At 44.0% G+C, this 23955-nt stretch overlaps 1 protein-coding gene across 3 annotated transcripts in view; it reads left to right on the forward strand.

Annotated features, from left to right (window-relative positions):
• The window catches only part of SATB2 (SATB homeobox 2), a 131781-nt gene extending 108400 nt beyond the window's left edge, over positions 1 to 23381 (forward strand). For all 3 annotated transcript variants that reach the window (XM_038142453.1, XM_038142452.1, XM_038142454.1), the window contains 2 exons: positions 1060 to 1257; positions 22926 to 23381. In XM_038142453.1, coding sequence (XP_037998381.1) covers positions 1060 to 1257; positions 22926 to 23381 — 654 coding nt within the window. The remainder of the gene's footprint in view (positions 1 to 1059; positions 1258 to 22925) is intronic.
• The last annotated feature ends 574 nt before the right edge of the window (positions 23382 to 23955 follow it).

Genomic DNA, 23955 nt, shown 5'->3' on the forward strand with positions numbered 1-23955 from the left:
AGGCACAGGAGGGGAGCCACTGTCCCCAGCCCCCAGTGGGCAGGCTGCTGGCAGGCAGGATGGGGCTGGCTGTGTCCCCACGCCATGCAGGAGCAGCAGCAGCAGCCACGATCTCTGGCTCACCTGCTGGGGACTCTGGGTCACGCTCTGCACATGGGGGGCTGTCCTCACCCCAGCAGCTCTTGCCCTTGGGCTCTCCTTGCCCTTGGGGTTCAGGGTCATTTCCTCTTGCTGGAGCGTGCAGATGCTTTCACCTCAGAGGTCTGAGCAGTCAGTCCCTGTGCAGAGGTCCTACAGCTCCTTCCCTATGGCAGTAACCTTTTAAAGGCATTTCAAACTAACTTTTAAACAAGACAGCACAAATAATATATGCTCTTACTGCGATCTGTAGTTGGGTTTAGAATTACCTCCACCTAGTGTCTTGGTATCTCTAGTAACTTCTGCATGACCCTGTTTTCTGCTTTGGTGTTAGATGCTCGAGGATTCCCTTTTTGTAAGGCTGCATCTTCTCTTAGATTTTATTATTTAAAGATGTAAAACTTTCGTGGGGTTCAGAGCTGGGGCAGTCAGTGCAACATAGTGTCAGCAAATCAGAAGTCTTGATAGTACATTCTACTAGACATTTGGAGTAGTGTTGAATTTCTGGTTCTGTGGCTGCAGGTTGCAGTGAGGATTGTTAGCAAGTCTCAGGAGTTGTGTCTCCTTTTCTCTTGCTTGGATGAAGAAACGAAGGGGCTCTGAAATGGAAGTGAAGATGCATCTCTGTTTCATCTTTGCTGTTCTGTAGGAAAAATATTTAGCCTGAACATTTTGAACATGGTGTGAATATGATGAGGACAAAACACTGGTTTTTGCTAAGCACTGCTGCTTGTTTCAGTTTCTCCAACTTGCAGGAAATAGAATATATCACAGATTTGTTGAGACTAAATGGCAGCTTGGGGTGGTGGGGGTTTACGAGTGAGATGAGACCAGCACAGAGCTTTAAGTCTAGCTGACCTCCTGCTCACATCTGCTTCTTTGGTGCTCGGTAAATTGACTCTGCTGACTCTTCCATTGCAGGGCTGGCTGTGTGAGCTGCTGCGCTGGAAAGAAAACCCAAGCCCAGAAAACCGCACTCTCTGGGAGAACCTCTGCACCATTCGCCGCTTCCTGAACCTTCCCCAGCACGAGAGGGATGTGATCTATGAGGAGGAGTCCAGGCACCACCACAGCGAGCGTATGCAGCACGTGGTGCAGCTCACACCCGAGCCTGTGCAGGTCAGAGCACTTCTGCCTCCTCAGCGTGTCTGGGTGGGAGGACTGGGGTAACACAGGAGGTACCAAGAGTGCAGAGTGGAGATGGGCTTTTTATGGATTGACTGAAACTTAAAAGTACTTCTGAAATGACCATGCTGAGCATTTTGTGAGGAATGGGCCATCATTTCACAGCCTCATTGGGATTGTTTTGCTTCTCTGTACGTTTGTGACTAGTACGAACTTTTGGTTGTACACCCTTGTTCTACTCTTTTCTCAAGTATTGGTAGAATGAGAAAAAAATACAAATATGTGTATGGAAAACCAAGTGAAAATACAGACTCTCTTCTTTGCAGTTCCAGCTTCAGTCAGAAGAGAAAATCAGATTAATGTATCTTCCTAATAACTAGTAATGCATGTCACAAATTCAAACATCTACAGATGGTCAAGAGAGGCTCAGGAGACATTTCTTCAATCTAAAAAGCTGAGGCAACACCTTCCACAGCAGTCCTGCTTCCCTTCAGCCCTCCAATTCAGCCCCTGGCACTCGGTACCATTCACTTGCTGCCAGATTATGTGACCACTGTGGGGGTTGTTTGTACTGTGCATTTCTCTGATAATCTTGCAGTTCCTCCTCCCACCTTCACTCTCCCCATTGTTTGATGGTGGATTGCACTGCTTTGCTACTCTTGCTGTGAATCTTGGCATTCTTTGTTGCTGCTCTTATGCTGCTACCACTGCTGCCAGCTCTCTTGCCCCCTTTTTTTAAAGGTGAGAGGTTCCTCTGTCTTGTCCTGCCCATCTGAAACATGCAGGTCTCACTCAGATTAATTATTGCCTAGTTCAGTCCCTTTTGTCTCTTCCACAACTTCTTTGTCCTTGCTTTTCTTTGTGTCTTTGCCTAAAAGGAAAAAAAAACCTGTTTCCTTGGGTTCAGGTTTGTCAGGGCTGTAAAGAGGGGAAGCTCTCTAAGTAATTAATTTAGCAAGTGTTGTCTTCCATGTCCCAAAATGTTTATGGGATCTTGGAAGCAAGAAGCTGCAAACAGGTAAAGAAAGGGCCAACCTAACATGTGGGAAGACAACGAGACCTCTGTAAACATATTAACCCAGTTCTGATGTCCACAGCAAGTGGGAATATCCTCTAAGGGAGAGAAAAAGTTTCCCTGGGATCTTGTGAGTGACCTTGATGACTAGCCTACTTTCCAAAGCCTTCTTGCACATCACTTTTCTGCATCATGCAGGTTGGCTTTTGTGAGTGACATGTTACACTGTGTTGGAATGCTGTGCATTTGTATTTGTCAGCAAGTTACAAAGCCATGGATTAATTATTTATTACAGTCAAAATATGAAAAATGAAGAAAAATAAATGGAACCAGCTGGCAACTTCATACAACAAAACTCTGGAGACTGGTATGCGGTTGATACAGTAGGCTTGTGTTTTGGGGGTGCTGCATTTTAAAGCAATGCTTGCCCATCCAAAAACCCCAGTAGGTTTCTTAGTGACACGCTACCAGTGCCAGGCACAGGAGGTCTGCTGTCCACCTGCTCCCTACTGTCAAAAGATACCCACCACAAAGTAATTTTTGCATCGCTTTCAGTCTCTGAGAGTTGAACTGTTTCGAGAAGCAAGGTTTGTTTTTTAGGTTTGCTGCAAGGGTCACTATTAGGTAATTAGCCATGAAGAACCAATGACAGCAGCCAGAGATGTAAAGCTGAGGTCCTCACACTTGCAGTCATTGGAGATTTTGTGACACTTTACATAAGGGTAGGGGTCCTGGGCCCTGCTCCTGGCTGAACTCCAGGCCAAGTAATTACATTCTGCCTATCTGAAATTCCCCCTGTAGTGTCAAGTGGGAAAGCAACTCTCATTTCCTTCTCAAAGCAGTGGCGGGTGCAGAATGTCTGCCACAGTGCCTGGCTGCATTTTAGCAGGGGGTGAAGACATCCAAGAGCTGCAGTCACCGACCTACTTTGCTTTGCAGGTTTGCTGGTGAGAAGTGTGCTGTAAGTCAAGCCCTTACCTGCAGCCTTGATAGGAAAATGACAGCCCTTTGAAGAAGAGACAAGCAGCAGTGCTGTGAATAACAGCAGGTGCAGACCTGTAACACAGAAGCAGGCAGGATCTTACCTCTGTTCTCTCTCTCTGCCCAGCCCATCTTTCTCTTTGCTCTGATGGCTAAGGTGTGTGTATGGTAACCTCTCTCTGATGCTTGAGTCTTTTGCTCCTTCAGCTGAGAGACTGGGAGAGCCTGAAAACAGGCTGTCCCACTCTGCTGCCAGACTTACCAACCACCATGACTTAACCCTGTCTGGGCTGGGGACATCCCCCTGTCAGACTTGGAAGAAGACTTGGATATCCTAGCTGTCATCACAAGAAGCATGTGGCTATATTGCAGCCTTTTCTTCAGTATGGCTTCTTGGAAATGGCAAAGATATCATTGTGATGTGTTTTGTGTAGTTCACTTGCTGCTTACAGAGTTGGGGACACTTCAAATGAGGGAATTACCCCAAGTCTGGGTATGGTTTCTGTCTTCTGTAAGGTAGGGTGTGCTCAGTGGGGCACTTGTGCTGTGGGAGATCAGCTGACATAGGCTGGTTCTTCATGTTTTAAGGGATTGTTGTTTCCTTTGTGAGAGATTCTTGCTCTCACTGGATTGGTATTACTAGCCTGCACCTCCCTGTTTAGCTTTAAGTTTGGGGTTTTAAAACCAAAAAACATGTTTATTTTTCTCTCTTCCATTAGATTTTTCCCATCAGCCATATATTAATCCATTTAATCAATTATTTTACTGTTTCTGAAATGAATAATGTCTATAGTGGAAGCTGAGTGTTTAAAAAATTCCTCCCTGTATACTTGATTTGTTTGTTATTGTGCTGAAGAGTCATAAAATGTGAGCCCTGTGGAGCTCTGTGACATGGCTGTGTTCTCTGGCAGCACTGGGTGTGGCCATATGGCCATGTCAGAGTGTGGATTTTCCTTCACTCGCTGCTTATGGGGCATCCATGCTACACCGACATGCTGCTGTGCATGGAGGCTGAGCTTGCCACAGCCTCTCTTTTGGTTTTTAAGGAAATCAAGGTGTCCATTAAGAGGCTCTCCCTCCATTCCATGCAGTGGTGTAATAGCAAAGTGCTGGTAGGAAGAAGAGCAGTGAGGTTGTTGCTAGCTGGGGTACCATAAGGACATCACCTCTGAATTACACAGTGCCTGAGCCACAGGTTTCTGGAGGGTGGGAGGGTATCCTGGAAAGCATTATTACATTTTTTCCTTATGTTCTCATCCTCTCCCACCACTACCAGCAGGAGTTGGATCCTGGCTGGCCCTTTGATCTGGCCTGACCTGGCTTTTAGCAGTGTGCAAAGTACTCCCTTTGCAGCAGGCAGTCCTCGTGCTTCTGTGTTTAGCTCCCTGCTCTGCAGAGGTGAGCCCTCCTTCCCTGTCTTACTTTCCATCCCTTGCTAAATCCCACCATTCCCTGGCCGTTTGCTGGCATTGGACCTTTCTGGAGTGTTAATGCTGACAAGTGCCTACAGCTGCTTCCCATTGCCAGCCAGGGATTCCGTGTTTGTTACAGACATGCTGGGACACAGTAAATCTAATTTCTCTGCCTTCTCCCACTGTTTGTCTGCTGTGTCCAAGGTGACCACTCCAGAGAGTAACCATCTTGGCTGGCACTTTAATATAGTGCTAATTCATTGTTAATTGCTGGGGCTGAGAAACCTGACTCCATTGGGAGGGCCATGAATCAGGCTGTTGTCTCTGGAGTGTCCGGGTGGGTAAGATGGTTCTCTGGAGTAATGAGCCACCACTGCAGCAAAGGACCTTCTATTCAGAGAATGTGGGAACCTTGCCTCTCATTTTCTCTAAGGTGACAAGTAGATCTGAAGCTAGTAGGTACATATGTATTTAAGAGCAATTAAATGTTGCTTTCTGATACACTGTTACTATTGTCACTTTTTAAAAATGACATCCCTCCACCCTTTTATTTCTCAGAAGCTTTGATTTAGACAAATCTGGAAATATATAATTGTTCAGATCATAAATCGTGGAGGAGCAGTAGTAAATAAAAGAAGGCATAGTGAAAAGCTCTAGGAAAGCTCTTCTGTATTGTGTCTTTACTGCAAACATTGTAATCTCTCTTTAAATATGCAGAAAATAGCACAGAAGTAAATGAAATACCAATTTTATAATTTTGTGAGGGATAGAATGGAATGAGTATTTTAGAAATAACAATGAAATACAAAAGAGCAGAACATGGAGCCCTCGTAAAAATGGGTCAAGGCAAGTGGCGATGGCAATCCAATGAAACTAATTTCATATTCTCTTTCTAGAAGTATTAAAGGGGGATGAACACCGCAGCAGTGCTTCCTAATGAAATATCTAATTCTAAATAATGTCTTGGAGTTCATGGGTCACAAAATGCATAGCACACAGATGGAAAAAACAGTGAGACTTGAAATTTCTTTAAAAATATTATTAATTAATAATACTTAGGAAATCTTAGATGATAAGTGAAGCAAAGCTGTGTTATTCCATAGGGTAACATGGTGTGCTTAATGATCCATAGGATGATGTGCACAGTGAGGTTTTGCTGTGTTTGTCTGAGTTACACCAGGGGATTTTGCATACTGGAAATTAGGACTGAGTTGTCTGTGAGACTTGGACAAAAATTACTTTCCCAAACTGTGCTAGCTCTCTGAGTCTGGTCCTTACTGTTTTGATACACATTTTTGCGGGGATGCTGTGCCCTGTGATTCATTCTTAATGGCTGCACTGTGATAGTTTTGCTTTTTGGTCATTTCTCTGCACCCAAAAGACAGACCATAGATTGATACCCACTGCTTTTTGACTCCTAGTTCTTTAATCCATGGCTGGATGTGATGTCTGCTCAGACAGGAATGGTCAAGACTGGTGACACAACTTGTATTCAGCAAACCCAGATGGACTTCAAGAGAAACTTATATTGTAGGTTATTCGTTACACTCAAAATGCTCAGAGCTTTGGTTTGGGAGGGTTGCACTTGGATTTCATTTTTTTTTTAGATTTAGAACTACAGAGGGAAATGTGTGTCAGAATGAGGTCTGTGAATTTTGTGAGTGGAGAATATCTCTGGTTTTTAGTTGTTAGTTACTTGGAGTTTTATTCTTTCTCTTATCAGAATTAGAAACAGTCAATTTGAGTATCTCCTTTCAGTCTGAACTATTAAAAACCTCTGAAAAAACTCAAACTATCTAACTTCTATTTCTATGCAGTGTTAAGCAATATTTTTTGCAATGTCACTCACACTGCATTTTTCTCTATTGTGTGTGTGACTGCTTTTGGGTCAGAGTAAAGGAACTGTCTTTAGAGCATGTGGTACATGCAGAAAAAAAATAAAATCTCAGGCATCATCCAGTTCTGAGCTGCTTTCTCATGCTTCTCCAGTACCTGTGCCCTATAGCCAGAGCGGGTGCATTCTGAAACACCAGCTGTAGCTGCATGCTCTCGTTCTCCATCCTCTTGGTGCACACCATTTTTCTGATGGGTCACAGTAGTTCAGGAGCCTTGCACAAGTTTGACAGAGGCACAAATCAGACAACAGCCCCCTTATATTTTACTCTGAAGTATCCAGTAGATCTTCTTGTGATTGATAGTTGCCACAATTGCAGGGAACGGCCCTGAGCTGTGACTGCTACAGCCAAACCTGCCTACTGCACCATCTCAGCTGTTTCTGTTTAGTGTGGATATCTAATGTGGCTGAAAATGCTGCTGATTTTTATTAACGTTAGGCCTGTTATTCCCCTTGAATGATAGCTGGGAGTGTACTTGCAATTAAAGCCAAACTGCCTCTGTTCTGAAATTAGTTTAGGTTTAGCATTGCTCCGTTTAACCCTAGAAATGGGAGATTTAAGTAAACTGCAGAGTTTAAAGTTTTCCTCTGGTGGCAAGTTCAGTCTTGTCAGAATAGTACATCCTTTTCACATTTGTACAGAACCTGAAACCATGAGGCCACTTCAGTGACACCTGTTCCCAGACAGCTTTCGTTTAGTCCAGGATTGGCTGAGGACAGGGCAGGAATGAGGTGGGACTCTTATGTGAAGGAGCCGTGAGAAAATGACTAGTGCTTTTCTTCAGCAGCACAATAAAGATGACTCTGAGGGTACAACTTCTGTGAGGCTGTTCCAGAGCAGCTCTGCTTGGGTTGCCCTGGCTCCCATGGCAAAATGCTCCAAGCAGAAGCTTTCCCTAAAATCTGAATGTGCAGATTTAGCTCTGCTGAGACTTGGCAATGAGCAGCAGGGTGGTGGTTTGTGTTGGTGCTGCTCTGACAAGTTGTGATTTTAGCAAATGACATCACTGTAGCTGTGACCCCTGTTGTCTCACCCTTTTGCCTTTCACACACAAGTTGACCAGATTTAGTCCTCATTTCTTACAGTCCTGGCCCCGTTGTAAATGCTAAGCTGCTAGTGTTGCAAGGAGCTGTAGTAGGTTGAGGATGAGCAAACATATAGAGCAAGATCACTAAATAAAGCTCTTTAGATTCATGTAACCTTTGAAGCTTGCCAGCAGGCAAACCTTGAAGGCTGAAAAGCCACTAGATGAGCCTCTGTTCCATTTCCATTTGAAAATTTTTGCAGTTAAAAATATTGCTCTTTTTAATTTAATTTTAATTCTTCCTAATTACTCCACACTTGTTCGTAAATTATAGTATCAGGCTTCAGAGATGTGTAAATGTTTATAGGTTATTGGCTGTATGCAACATTTTATTCTCAGGCTCTCTACAGAAATCTTAGGATAGACGCCGGATCATTGCAGCTGGTCTTTTTCTGCACATAAGCAATTATAAAAATTATATGGGGAGAGAAACCATTGAGAATAGTGCTACCAGAGCACTTAGTGTGACCCTCAAAGACCAAGGAGCTACTCTTCCTTTTGTGTTGCACAGCATCCTCCAGGGAAATGGTGCAGCTTCTGGGCAGTGCTGGGAGCTAGGCTGTGATAGAACAGGACACAGATGGTTAGTCTCCTTGCCCAGGTCCAGTCTTTTTTGTGAAACTCTTTGGTGTGTTCTTTTTCTTTTTCCTTTTTTTTTTCTTTTTTGTTCAGGGTCAGTATATTGTGTATGTTGTTCCATGTTTGTATGGACCTTTATAGGAATTGCAGATTGAAAGGAGAAGTGTTTTTGTGTGCATGCACTGTTCTCACGCATGAAGTATCCAGAAGTACAGTAGCACATATTTTTTCTCACAGTCATCTATGCTTACAGTGTTTCAAAGAATATTCCAAAATATCTTGGCACAGACAAAGTGAAGCTGTTTGCAAGATCCCTAGCTGTGGAACAACAAAGGCTACATTCTCAACACACATCACACATGACTTTAATAAAAGTCTTAAACAAAAATCAGATAATGTGTTTAGAAAATTAAACTTCACCATTTATGATGCTACTCACATTGTGAAAGGAAGTTGGTATCCCCTTGTGCCTCCTTTCCAATGACTTCTCTCCCAGTTCTACTCACTTCTTCGCGTTGCAAATGAGAAGATGAAAATCTTAACTACAAATAAGTACATTTAAAAACCAGTAATTTAGGACTAACTCCCATTGTGGTGCCTAACTTAAAAAGGATTTGGTATTCAGGAACAAAGGAATATAAGCATGTATAAGGTGCCTCTGGTGGAACATTTGGAAGTTGGAATCATCTAAAATCATTATTAACCTTTTACCTTTACATATGGCAAAAAGGATGTGGTAAATCACAGAACACATCCTGGATATTACAGACCCAGCCATCTCATTAAATTTGTGTTTAAAACATTCTTCTGTTTGCAGTTGAGGCTAAATTTAGTTTTACACTGTTGTGCCAATATAGTCCAAAATAATGTTGACACCCTTGAATTTTCTAGCTCTTTTTCCTCAGATTATTAGGCCATGCTCATTTGATGTGCCACACTTGAATCCAAGGCACATGGGCACAGAAAGCTGTGAAGTGCCCCTTCCTTCCTGCTCCAAGTTCTATCACGTGGATGTTGAGGAAGGTGAACACATTGTGCACAAAGTCTTCATGCAGAGCCATAATTGTTCTGGCTTTTTATGAGCAGTATGCGGCTAAGTCTCATGGTTAGACCTGGAAAACCTTGGTATTCTCAGTCTTGCTTGCAAAATCTTCACAGCCAGGATTTCTTTTGTTGGGGTTTTGGTAGTTCTTAGAGCTGAACCATGCAGGGTATCACAGAAGGCCCTTGTACCCACAAGAAGGAAGAGCTGTCTCCTCTTTCTGTGCTGTGTTGAGGGAAGCTGTGGTAGCAACTGCAAATCTATCCAGTTGTAGCAGAAAGAAAGAGACACACTAAAATTTCAGGACTCAACAAGCCCATAAAAGATCTGTCTGGACAGCACTTTACTAGTTAAGTGCTAAGTTATTATTATTATTTATTATTTATTTCCTCTCCTATTTTTCCTCTTACTGAACAAGGAGGAAATATCTTTGTTCTTTCATTTGAGAAGTGAAATAAATGTATTCCCTGCAGCATTTGAAATTTTAATAATCTGTAATAAATAAAATCATATCTAATAACATAACTGCTTTCAATTGGCAACACGATCTCCTAGATGCATTGCAATGGCAGAAACATAAATAGTTGCAGCCTCTGAAAGCCTACTTCCTATTTGCTAAATATACTTGGCTTGCTTTAAATTCCTTTGTGTGCAGTCATTAATACAATCCTCTTTGACAGCATTTAATTAAAGTGCTTTTCTCTATTAAATTCATTAAAACTTTTTTTTTATATACAACTGTTTCCCAGACACTGAATGTTAAGGACCTGTAGGCCTGTCTTTAAATAACTTCTCTCTCCTTGTTGTAAATTGTTAATTAAATTTAACTTAGACTGTTTAAAGATGGCTTGGAAAAGAAAGCCAGATTTCAGGATATGGTCTCAATCATGGCTGATTTTTTTTAACACAATTTTTTCCATGTAGTTATAGACTGCGTGTTATATTGTTTATGAATGTTGCTGTACTTTCAGCTGGAACCGAGCAAAGAAATACCCTAAAAAGCTAATTTCCATCTCACTTCAAAAATTTCCATCTTTTTTGTGCAGTTTCTTAGCCTAAGAGGATTTGCGAGGGGGGAGTAAGGAGGGAGGAGCTGTTTAGTATTAATAGATTATTGACAGCTTAATGTCTTGGCACCTAGACAGCCCATAAGGTATAATAAACAGGAAGCTGTCTGATGTGAGCGCAGTCAATAGCGTATTCAATCAGAACCTTTCAGTTAATTGCTGGTTGACCTCAGACATTTCCTTTAAGTGAAACTGTCCTTCGCTCAGATCTCATCTGGGTTTCAGGGTTTAATTTGAGAATGCCCTTTCCATATGGCAGCTTGTGCATACATTCCTGCTGGAGTTCTGCGCTGCTCCCATGCACAGCATTACGAGAGCCAGTGTGTGCCCGGAGCTTTGCAAATCTCATCGCCGTGCGCTGGGCTGCCAGTGGGGCTGGGAATACGCCATGGAGCGGGGCTGGGAATACGCCATGGAGCTGGGCTGGGAATACGCCATGGAGCAGGGCTGGGAATACGCCATGGAGCAGGGCTGGGAATACGCCATGGAGCAGGGCTGGGAATACGCCATGGAGCTGGGCTGGGAATACGCCATGGAGCGGGGCTGGGAATACGCCATGGAGCGGGGCTGGGAATACGCCATGGAGCTGGGCTGGGAATACGCCATGGAGCTGGGCTGCCACCAGGTAGCGGCACCATGGTTAAAGCAGGCAGGGTTGTAAACTGACGTCAGGAATACTTTCAAAGCAGCTGGGCTGTTGCCGAGGGTGCTTTGGATGGAGTCAGGCATGGCTTTGGTTCCTGGAGAGGCACCGCGGTGTCAATGAGACCTGGCCCAGCCCCTGCAGATGTGCAGCCCAGCGTGGGTGCCCCAGCAGAGGGGTCAGCACCGCTGCCTCCGTCCCACCCGCGGGCACAGACTCCCCTGCTCCTCTGCACAAGCGCAGACCAGAGCTCATTTGTATTTAGTTCCCCTAATTCCTGTACTTAGCTGTTCTAATTTTTTCAGACTGTATATCTTGATGAGGCCCAGATAAGCTACAAAGGCAAGCAGGCAGGAAACCACACGGGCAGTCCCTGACCCTGACTAACTGGAAACCATCTGCTTATTTGGGGAGAAAACCTCCATGGAAATCTCTTCTAGCAAGTTTGCCGCATTTGGGTTTTTCTTCCTTTCCCTCCAACTGTTGACTCGGAGCTTGTGTGTTTTCCACAGGCGAGATCAGGGCGGGTCAGCTGTGGCAGCTCTCGTTTGCAGCAAAGGGTCTGCATTTCCCAATGGCAGTGAGTTACTGCCATGTGAAGGAAATGCTTCTGTATCAGAGCAAGTTTAATTTACACTTCTTGCAGTCAGGAGACATATTTTTGTCTCTAGATCTGCAGTGATTGTGTCTTTTAGCCACTTATCATGTATTCAGACTGTGGTTTGCTGGAAGGAGTATTATTACTTTTAATCTCTAATTTTTTCCTGGTTTTGATTAATTTCTGTGGTTCTCTTTGTCCCTCTGCATCAAACAAACTGCTTATGCCTTTTTAATGGCCTGATTAGCACCAGGGAAGCACTGCTGACTTGGAGTAATATTATTCCTGGTGTTCCCTTGTTTAAATGAGATGAGGAGTAAGAATGCTGCATTGCTGTGTTTGGGATCCATTAATGTCTAGTCTGGACCCCTGCCTGAAGCAGGCTGGAAGTCTTTTGTCTTCATTCATGCATGTTGGAAAGGTGAGGGGGAATAGTTTTGAGATGGTACTCCCTTTTTAGGAAAATTAAAAGGATGAGAGAGGTTTGGAATAGTTGTTTCCGGAGTGAATGGAACAAAACCATGGCCAGACAGAACAGAACAAGCAAAGAAATCCCAAGGTACATGTGTGACCCTGGGGCAGCGCTCACACTTTGCTCCCAGATGTCTCTGGCCAGAATATATTCGGAAGTACTTTTTGGTTTTATCAGACTTACTGGCCAAGCTGCTAATCAGTGTTACATGGAGCAAAGGACTCCCATATGCAATAAAAATCGTAAGCTTTATTGGATTTTGAGATAGAAAAGATTCACATCCATCTCCTTTTATAAACTGCATTACGTTTTGTTCTTTCAGAGCTCCCATCAATACAACCTTTAGTAAATACAATGGTGAAGGAGGTAGGTGGGTAGATAGATGGCTGTGAGCTGCTCTTTCTTGGGTGGTACAGCCTAGAGCTATAGAACTGCTTGAGCTGAGTTAAAGAGGTTGCTGACATTTCTGAAATGCTGGAAGAAAAAAATATGTTGGTCCTTTCTAAATTATTATTTTCAGTTCAAATAAAAAAAAGGTTTGCGGCAGTTTAGAGCAACAAGCAGCATAATGCTTTGAAGGGAAATAGGAAGAACTTGAAGAGCAAAAGTTTTTCTGAATAAAAGCAACCAGAATACACTGTTTCATGAAAAATGCCTAAACAACTGCTTGAACTTTGTCAGAATATTCACCCCTCTGCTGCCCCAGGCAAACAGTTTGGCAAAGTAGACTTTACTTAGTCAATACTTTGATGTCACTCAGTCAGCATTTTTGACCAAAAGATTTTTGACTGAAAAATGCCACACAATCCCAACCTTATTGAAGCAAAGAATAGTGTTTCGCATTTCTAGCAAAAGCCTGTGGCTCCTTGCACACAGACCTACAGTAGCTGCAGGCTTGTGTTAAGTGTGAGCTTTACCCCTGTGATTACATGTGTGCAGCGAGCCATGGACAGAGCAGTCCATGGAGTTCCCCACAGCAGCCAGAAGCAAAGCTGGATGGATCCCAGGGCCATAACAATGTCATCTTCTGCTTTGTCCTAATACTGCCCCTCTGGCCTTACATTAAACTGTTTTATTTAAAATGAACTAAAAAACTGTGAATATAAACTGCATGTGCTGTTGACTTTCCATGAAGTCATTTTCTACCAGCATCCAGAATCTGTAAAATAGGTACAAGTCAGAGTAGTGAGACATGGAGCTCAGCAGCATGGGAGTGAGATGCCAGGGTAGCTTCTTTTGTTTTCTGCATGTGCCCACCTTTTCTAGAGCTTAACCAGGAAGACAAAGGATTTCAGATCTAATTCTCTTAGGCGTCCTGTCTTCAGTGACCTAGTCAGTGCAGGAGACTGTACTTTGGTCATTTGATTTTTATTTATCCAGTTTCAAGCTAAGGGTATAATAAAGCACGTTATGCCAGTTGCATGTGTGGTAATACTGGATATTTTGCTTTTACCATGGTAGTTGATTATAATGCACTTTTTAAGACTTGCTTTCTAAAAAAAGGAATATTTATACTTTTATGTGTTTGATTCACACAGTATAGTTTGCACAAGTCCTGTTATTAAGTGCATTGGTGGTTACATCTCAAAAGCCAAAAAACATGCTGAGTAGTGTTTTATCAGCACAAATCTGCTATTTTCACTAACCATAACAGTCAGGTTCTCCTGACTTCTAACTGCTCCCATTGTAAAAATTAGCAGTACAGTTGGGTATTCTTGAAACCCCAAACAGCCATCTGTAAGGGCCTAAAACAGTTTGATGGGACAAATAATTACCCCCCCACCAGAATCCAGTGTCTAATCCAAACATATCCTTCCTGAAGTAATGCAGTGCCTACTCCTGGTCTGAGTAACTGGAAAACAACATGATTATAGTGGCGCCATTCGTGCCACCATAGTTAGGGGTTTAGGCTTGACCTTAAGCATGGCTCTAGGTTGGGGCTGTCAGGGAAGATCTTGCTCACACTGCCCACAAATACTCTTCTGATTTTCAAAAGAAAAGGAGAACATGTGTAGTGTTAATTAAACAAGAAAGCATAGAGGACACCCAAAGTGTTTTGTCTCCAGAAAACCAAACCAAAAGCCCTTTTGTTTCCTCCTTAGTTCCTGTGGCATTCTGCCAGCTCCTCATTAGGATTTTCAGGGCTGGGATGGGGAAATGCAGAATTGACCTGAAATCGTTGGCAGACCCTCCCTTTAGCCATAACCAAGCTCAGGCTCTGTGTGGAAAGTGCTAAGCAATGCTCTGCACACCATAGCACCCCAGAGAGCCTTGCTAGGACTGTGAGAGAAAGCACAGAAGAGGCAAGTCAGAGGCCCACAAAGCTCATGTCTTGTTTTGGAGAAGGTGAGTGTGAACTGGAAGGTTTGTGGCCCTCAAGGTGCACATAGATGTGAAAAGTCCCACTTAAGGGGACTCTACTTAGCATCACCATGAAGAAGGGCAGTGTTTCTGGGGCTGTTGCTTTTTCCCTTGTGGATGAGGTTGCCTCGCCACCACAGGTTACAGGCAAGAGAGACTCGCATGGCTTCTCCAGGGCCAGCAGAGTCCTGCCTGCCTGCCAGGGGTGCAGCCAATTGGCCCCTGTGCCAGCTGTGCTGGCTGTGCCCCATCCCCAGACAATGGAGCCATCCATCACCGATGCCTTCAGGAGAGAGTCTGCAGCGAGGTTGTGCAACACTTCCTGACCGCATCGGCCGCTCTGTCACCAGCGCCCTGGTTTGTGCCAGCAGCAGCCGGAATGGATCTGGCCGGTCGTGTATGGGCACAGGAGGAACGTGCCAGCTCCACCTGAGGGCTGGGCAGGACCTGCTGGCAGCTCTCCCGGGCTGCAGCCAGGTATGAGAGAAAGAGGTACCCAGTGCTGGTTGCAGTTACTCTGCAGTGAACCGAAGGATCTGGCTTGAACCAGCCCAAGATGGGAAGTTCAGAGCTAATGCATGAATGTTCATCAGCATGAGCTCATTTAGGCTGCCCCATAAAATCAGCCAGTTCTCAGGCACTTGCACAGCAATGAAAGTTGTGCCTGTGCTTTTGTGGGAAGAGTTGAGTTAGCATTCGAGGGAGAGCAGTTACCCCAGGAAACACCGGGACACTGTTCTGCATTGTCAGAGTTTTCTGATTTATTTTTTTAACATTATACAGACAAAATAGTGGCTATTGTGTAGGCACGTGCTGTCTATTAACAGAGATCAGGAAAGGGAAATAAACCACGCATTACTGAAGAATAAGATCATGATTGTGGTCAAGTGGTGGCAGAAGTTTTTTTTCTCTTTGTCAAGCTGATTTGTAAACATTCTTCAAACAACTGTGCAGACAGCAGTGCCACAGCTTCTTGAAAGGAAAGCAAAGACAAGGAAAGATTCCTCCGCACAGATGTTTTACAGTAACCTCTTAGACCTGTCCCAAAGTTATCTGGTCATCTGAAGTTGTCATTGCAAGTTTTGATGCACATGTGGCCTCTTAGCAGCACAGTGTAATCAGGCTGTAATTTATATTTTATCTTCAGTGATGATAGCACTTAAAAATGTTTTGTGGTGGATTTGCTCTTTGATGCATGGTAAGCTCCTGTTAGCATTAATGGGAGCAGTGTGTGCTGGGGAGGGGAAGAAGACACCTTCCCCCTGCCTTCAAGTCAAGATTAATTATGTTTTGCTTATGCTTATCACTGTGTGGGATGCCGAAAGCAATGTACAACTGAAAATTGCATGGGTTTTTTCTTTTTTTAATTCCTGTTGCCTTTTTTGTCACCTTTTTGACCCTTTTTGATAGTTTCATCCTGGAGAATTCCAGGATGGGGCTGCTGTTTCAGAGGCTGGGTGTTCAGTGTCTTGCCATGCTTTCAAATCCCTGCCTGTTTCCTGCCCTTGAGCAAGGCAGCCGCCATAAAGCAAAGGGAAGCATGTGGTGAGTGTGCTTCAAAGATGTTGGAATGAATCCCTTCAACCAGCTTACATTCCAGCCTGGAAACCAAACTTGCCTTTGACTTTGGGTTCCCTGTGGAACTCATTTCTCTCGTCAAGAGTCCTCTCTAAGTCCTGTTTTGTGTAGCTCAGCGTGACTTGTACCTCGGAGCCGATAGTTTTAGGATACAGTTTGTCTGATCCAATATTCTGGCTCCACTGGTGGTCAGGAGCAGATGAAGAGTGATAGAAAAGGCTTGAATAATTGGGGTTTTTTTTGTAGTGTGTGACTGCTTTGTCTTAGCAGACAAAATGAATGGCACCCAGGGCTGCTGGCTTACACGGTGGTGTGTAGCCACCAGTTCTCGTTGGCTGGTTTGGTCTGGTGTTCATGAGATGGGGGACATCACACCACAGACAAGTGTTATAATTATCTCTAATAAGGGTGTTTACTCTCGTGAAGCAATTACTGCGCTGCACTGGAAAATGCACAGGATGTGCAGCCAGCATTTGAGCTACAAAATTAAAAGAAGCTCAGACTGAACTTAGATGAAAGTGAACATATTTATCCATGTCAGACTTCCTACCATTTTGCACGCTCATATTGATTTCTTTTGACACGGTCTTCTTTTATTGAGTACCATATATTTTTTTAAATCCCTTACCGATAACAGTACCTGCTAAGGGCAATTGTAAAAGGAAACTAAAGTATATTAAACCTGCCTGGAGTCAAAATGTAATCTAACACCTGTAGTCTGCAATTTGTCATCACTTCATAGATACTTTTTTTTTTAATAACAGTTTTGGATTTCCCTGAGTTTTGACCTTAGGATACTGTATAATCCAAGAAAAGCAAGGAAACTAAACCACAGTCTTTAACACAGCTTTATGGTGTCAAGGTGTGAAATCACTCTGTGAATGAGCCCAAAGAAAATACTTCCTTTGGTGCTGCGACTAGTGCTGCAGTGTTTACCCAAATGAATGTATTTTTGCAAGGGCAGAAAAAAGAGTAGTCTTAAGAACCACATTTTTAATAGGAAAGAAATGAACACAGGTGCAAATTGTAACTTCTGCTACAGTTTCTTGTACAGACATTCCTAGAAACCTGTAAAGAGTCTTGGCTGTGTAATTAATTTTGTTACCCCTGTGAGCCTCAGCCTGGGGGGCTGTCAGGGTGGAGGCCTGGTTATGGCAGCTGCTGCCTCTCTTCTCTTCACGCACATTTCTGTATGTGAAGAGAGACCAGGGCTAGGGAGTGTAAGGCTGTTTATTTGAATGAGTAATCTCCTGCAGATTATTCCTGTAAACTCTGGTAAGAGGGACAGCGTCTCCTTCTCGGTGTGAGATTTTGTGGCAGCAAAAGGAGTTTGTCTCTTGGATAAACACTTACCAGGATAGCTGGGCACTGCCAGGGGCTCTCAGCTTACAGAGGTGAGGTGTTGCTCAGTAAGATGCAGCTGAAGACCTTGTTTAGGCCTGTCTTCCACTCTGAGTTCAGCTGGCCCTGGGGAAGGAGCTATTCCAGAGGCTTGCTGACAGGAGGGGTGTGGTGAATTGTTTTTGCATGGAGTCAAACTGGTGGCAGCTCCTGCTGATGAGCCATGAACACTTGTAAGAACAGTAACAGATCACTGGTGTTAGGTGCATGAAATTAAGGTTCTGGACCTATGTTTTGTAGTATGTTTGTTCTCTCTGCCTTTATTTTGGGGTCCTTAAGCAGGCTAAAATCTTGCTGTCTTTGGAATAGAAGTCCTTGATGTGATACAGTGTTATGGCTGGCTATGAGAACGGTGTAAAGGTAAAGAAAAGCTGAAAGGTGAGACCCCTTCCCACCACTGAGACTAGATTGGTAGAATTATTTGGTTTGGAAAAAGACCTGTAAGATTATCGAGTCCAACCATTAATCCACCGATGCCAAGTCCGCCACTAAACCACGTCTCTAAGTGCCACATCTACACATATTTTAAATACCTCTAGGGATGGTGCCTCCACCACTTCCTGGGTAGCTTGTTCCAAAGCTTTACAACCTTTTCACTAATATCCAGTCTAAACCTCCTCTGGCAAAGAGAAGGCCAGCCCATTCAACTCTGCTCCTTGTGGGTTTGGGTTATCAAAATTGGTATTGATTACCGCATGCCATCCGGGTACCTGTCAGTGCTCACTCTGGCTGTCCTCACGCTGGTGGTGTCTGTTCAGCAAGGGCAGTTTCTGTTGCAAATTCACAGTCTTTCAAGAGTGTAACATTTTTGGTGTTTCTCTTAGCAAGGGGCATCTCCTCATCTCAGCAAATCCCAGCAGAAGGGAGCTCACATGACTCATCCTCTCTGCAAAGGGAAGGGCAGAACCACACTAGGAAACAAAAGAGCTTGGGGTTTTCACATAGAAATGCAATTCCTGATTCCAGTGTGCTCAAAAGTCTGTCCGGGCAATGGAGGGTGACGTGTCCAGAGCCAGTGTTTTCAGCTGGTGCCTCACTGCTGGTGGTGCCCGGGTGTGTGTGTGTTCCTGCTTGGCTCCCTTAGCCTCTCACCAATGTCATGTGTGTAGCTCCAGCTAGAAAGTGGGTGGAAATGGAAACAAACATCAGTGGCATAGTGAATCCAGCCAAAATTAAATGCAGTACAGGCACAGACTGCAATTACTTGACGTTCATCTTACAGCTGAGTTCGCTCACCTCCCTTTTCTGTGGGAACACCGAAGTCAGGTTTCTCCTGAGGGAGCACATGGGGAGTGGATACATGTAAAACAGTGCAACAGTCCCTTCCCCCCCCCCCGATAATTCTTGGCTTTGGATTTTAGATAGACCACAAACCCTTAGCTTATTACAAATAATCCTGATCACTCCCGTAATGATACACTACATTATATACTCTCCTAAATTTAATCATTCAATATCTCACTTCCTTCCCTGTAGGCATGTACTATTATATTTTACACATGGCTTCCAGCTGCTTTTCATTGTGGCCTTCAAATCATATTTCAGTACAGTGCGATCTAAGACCAGTCACTTTATCATTTAAAGTCAACTTCCATCACAGTCATTTTCTTGCAGATTTTCTACCAGGACTGGTGAATTTGTTTCAGAAAGATAAGTTTGTCTGTGAGGAGAAAGTCTACCTGAATGAACCTTCGTGAAGCAGCATCTGCCAGAGATACTTGGTTCTGAAATGTTGAAAGGCAGCCATGCCTATCTATAGTGTTTAAGGATTAAATCTCTTGAAGGAATGAAAGGAATAAATCCTCTGGGAATGGGAGGAAATCTGTATCTTCACATTTGATTTGAAATAGATGAGAAGTCAGGAAGGGGAAGGGAAGTCAGCTCCAGATGGTGCTGGCTGCGGAGAAGGAGGAGGCTGCCCCACCTGTGGCTGGGGAGCAGTGGGGAAGGGCATGTGGGATGGAAATGGGAGTGGGGAAGGGGGGCGTGGGGCATCTGTGCCACAAAGTGCACCCTTCTGAGCCCAGCAGCAGCCTTCCTGGGAAAAGGAAAGCTGAGCAGGGCCATTGTTGTTGTCCCTTACCTCAGAAGCACATGGTGTACGTGGTGCTTTGTGGTAGGTCCGGCCACCACTGAGGGGTCACCTGCGCTGGGAAATGCGCCCTGTACACGGGGGATCAGGGATGTTTCCTTCTTGGCAGAGCAGCACTGACCTGAAACCCAAAGAGATGTGGCAGGGTATGCCCAGCAGCGTGTGAAGCTGCTGGAAACTTTACCTGCAAATGGAGGAGCCTAATAATGACCCAAGATCTGAAAATGTGGAACTCCAAGAATGGTCCATTTCCTCTGTGAGGCTGTGGCATGCAGAGCCAGACGTGAAGTAAGCCAATCACTCAAACTGGCCAGCATACTCATCAATCAAGTGTAGTTTAAAGCAAATATTTAACATGAAGGTAATTTAGACTTCATATTGTACTGAATGCTCAGCAGTTGATCTGGTTTGCATAGAAGAGTGTTCTCTTTTGTGCTAAATAGCCTGTCCTGTCAGAAGAAATTGCAAAACTGACCACAGCCCAGATGTGAAGGACATCCTGTTCATTTATCCATCTCTCTGTACATGGCTAAAGTTCTATTGCTGAAAAATATATTGTGGCCGAAATCCTTTGTTAATGCTGGCGATCCAGAGGAGACCCCCAGAAGTTAGTAAAATAATGAAATTTTTCTGCTATAAGAACAGATTTAGTTTTTTTCATTACCTGAGATAACAGGAGGTGAAATAAAATACAGCCTTTTTTTCTAGTATTTCACATTGATAACACCCAGGTTTTGCATTTTCCTTTTTGGAGAAGGTGGAGAGGTCACTCTGGAGAAGGAAGGGTTAATTGAAATTATTCTTCCCTCCCGCACTCAGCCCTCTCTTTGGTTGATTGCTTTATAGATGCTGTAGGCATCTCTTCATCTCCTTCAAATTAAACATTTTACTGCTGCTGATCCCATATTGTTGGATTTTTTTCATCATTATATTTGATTGGAAGTCTTGTAACATTTTTCAAGCTGGATCATTTCTCATGCTATTTGTCAACTGAAAAGGGGAAAAAAAAGCCCCCTTCCAACTCCAGCAAGAATGAACTGAGTAATTCGCACCCTTTCTGGATGTGTTTCTATCTCTGTTAGATGCTACTTGAATCCAGCTTCTGATTAGCAATGCTACTTGCAGCTTTCTGCGTGACGCTGTCTGTAAGTTCCCTGGCAGTTTATTTGTGCTGTTAAATCCTTCTGATTTTGGCTGCTCTGGGCCTTACTTTGTCAGGGGACAGGGCCAGAAGCCACAACAGGGGAGACTAGGTAGGGTCTGTGTGACAAATTTATGGGGCTTGGTCCCTGGCTAGAGCCAGCGATCCTGGCTCTGCTGCTTTCAGTGCTCCCTGCTGACGTAGGTACGGATCCCACCCTCATCTGTATCCCTCTATTTGGAAACGTCAGCCCTTCTCTTTGAAAGCAATCCACGGACAAAAAAGAAATCCTCCAAGAGCAGCTGAGCGATTCCATTCATTGGAACATTATGCTGTTTTACTGCAAGAGATGTAATAAAACATAAACCAGATTATCTGTCATTTCCATTTGAGCTCCCCCTTTTCTCCCGCTCCTTGGTTAGCCGTTTCTGTGGCACCCTCAGTATTTTCGTGCTTGGGAGGAAAATGTACACGTTGGCACCGAAACAAGTTTGCGGTGTGTCTGCCCAGCCTCAGCTCTCGCTCACGGGTGGCAAGTCCCGTGCTGGCACCTGCTCTTGGCCGTCCGTGTGGAGCTGCTCCGTGTTGGGGTGTTCCTGCCACTGTCCTGGCACAGCTGTGCCCTCGGGGACAGCGGGCAGCGCTGCCAGCAGCAGGATGTGCAGCTGTGTCCCTGCACTGCCAGCCCTCGCTCCCCCCGGGCCGTGGAGCCGGGTCCTGCCTCCGTGCCCGGGAGCTGCAGCCCCGCGGGAGCGGAGCCCTGGCCGGCTGCCGCCCCGGGGCCCGCTCACAGCATCCCCGGCAGGCTCAGCTCCTCGGGGCACTGCGATCTGCTTCCCAAGAGCTGTGACTGGAGGTCGCTGATGTTACAAATTGTTATGGCAGGAACGTTTGATGGAGGAAGTGGATAAAGGGCTCTTCGGCACAGAGCCTTTTCATTTATTTGCATAACAGGCTGATAGTCCACAGTGGACTTCCCTCTTGCGGTAATAACTTGACTAGTGTAGTATTTTGGGGGCTCGGTATGTGTGTAAAATTCAGTGCAAGTTCTCAGCACATTTCCATTATTTATCCTTGTGTTTTTGGGGGTTTTTTTAGAGAGCTTTAATGTAGGGTTGATTCTCTGAATGTTACAGTTTGCAGCAAAGACATTTTCTTCTTGGATAAAGAGCCAGAATTCCCTCTTACTTGTGGAAGAAAATAGTTATCCATATTGATTTTGTTAGCTTTGAGTGTCAAGCTCTAATAATTATTTCCCAGCATCTGAAGAAACCTCTGGGCAAATACAGCCCTCAATCCTGTAGGGGATTTTTTCTGTTAATCTCCCTTGTATAGATTTGGTTTTAAAGAAAGCGTATGGAGCTCCTCTGTGTTTTGAACAATTCAGAGCAGGTATTTTTTCCCCTGGAATAAGGGCTGCACGAGGCCCTTTCTTAGTCATTTTAAGTGGCTGTTAGGAAGATTAAGAGCTACATATGCTTTCTTTAAACTTGCCGAAAAGGAGATACTGTGGGTGAAAATCTGTTACAAGACTGCAAAGTGTGTTTGCCCAGAGGGTGTTTCAGAATAGAGGGCTGCTATTATTTGAACTCAGAACTCCTCAGCTAGTGAAATTACTATAGAGAAAGTAATACAGAGAAATCTGTTCAGGACACACATTAAAGCCACCTGTGTCAAGCAACTGAATTGACTATGCTGTCTCTCTTGAGAGAAGGGAAATCTTAACAAATCTCTGCATTTGTACTATTTTTTTTCTTTCATAAAGTAGCTGTGATGGATTTTAATGCAAAATCATTATTCATAAAGTAGCACATGACAATCCCACATATGCCTAGGCCTTTGAGGTACTTGAAATCTTGAAGAAATGGTCAAAGTGTGTGGCCAGAAAAGATGAGAGGAAACAAGGATGGGCAGAAGAGCAGCAAAGCAGGAGAATGACTTTTCTGAGATGAGACATCTGGCCAGTCATCATGGCCATGAGACTGTAATACCTTTTGACCTAATTTTTATTTTGACTATTTTAGATTTCTTTTTATTACTTACATTTAGTATTTCTTACTTATTTTGTGGGTTTACATTTATTTTCTATTGTTTGCCTTTTATATTACTTCCTCTTTTCAGTCTGTCGTTGTACAGACAGGTGTAGCTGTCTTACAGGTGAGAAGGGCAGTGGAAAATGCATATTAATTGTACTTCTCTTGACCAGAACAAAGTAGGTCCTGTGTACAGACCTGTACAAGTGCCCTATGTCAAGCACCGAGGGGGTCAGCATGTGAAGTGTGTGTCTGTTTGATCTTATAGGTGCTGCACAGACAGCAGTCCCAGCCTGCCAAGGAGAATTCCCCACCTAGAGAAGAGGCTCCTCCTCCACCTGCTGAGGACAGTTGTGCCAAAAAGCCAAGATCCCGTACCAAGATCTCCTTGGAAGCTCTAGGTATCCTTCAAAGCTTTATTCACGACGTGGGTCTCTACCCCGATCAGGAAGCCATCCACACCCTCTCTGCTCAGCTGGATCTCCCCAAACACACCATCATCAAATTCTTCCAGAACCAGCGTTACCACGTAAAGCACCACGGGAAGCTAAAAGAGCACTTGGGAACGGTGGTTGACGTGGCAGAGTACAAGGATGAGGAGCTGCTGACAGAGTCGGAGGAGAACGACAGCGAGGAAGGCTCTGAGGAAATGTACAAAGTGGAGGCTGAGGAGGAGAATCCCGACAAAAGCAAGGCAGCTCCAGCAGACATCGACCAGAGATAATGTGAGATAGGAGTGCAGAAAGCAATACATTGATCCAAGGATTTTCTGGTTTTATTTTTGATTTTTTTTTTCCTCGTTTTCCTTTTTGTTTGTTTGTTTCCGTTGCGCATGATCCATGTGCAAACCGAATGAATTCAGCATTGCCCGATCAGACACCGCCTTGACACAGACACTCGAGTGTTACACTTGCTACATCTGACTGAAGCAATCGTTGTAGTCACATAGGATTATGCCTTCATCAATCTTGCACTTATGAAAGGGACAGCTAGCAAGTAAATGGGAAGAAAAAGTCCTATGAAATCAGTGAAGGGAAATTTACAACTTTGTGTGTGTATATATATATTTACATTACATATATATATATATATACATACATATATATATATATATATATATATAATTGCATGGGACGGAACTTTACAATCTGAAAGTATAGACTGTGAAATGAGTTCTTTAAAGATGAGACTTGTTTATGTTTTAAAACCACTTCACAATGAGTTGCTTTGGCTTTTTGATAAACTGCCGCCTGCTCTCAGGGTGTGGTGACTATTTTTGAATTCCTATTTATTTTCTA

This window comes from Motacilla alba, chromosome 7 (assembly GCF_015832195.1).
Source record: "Motacilla alba alba isolate MOTALB_02 chromosome 7, Motacilla_alba_V1.0_pri, whole genome shotgun sequence".
Lineage (NCBI taxonomy): Eukaryota > Metazoa > Chordata > Aves > Passeriformes > Motacillidae > Motacilla > Motacilla alba.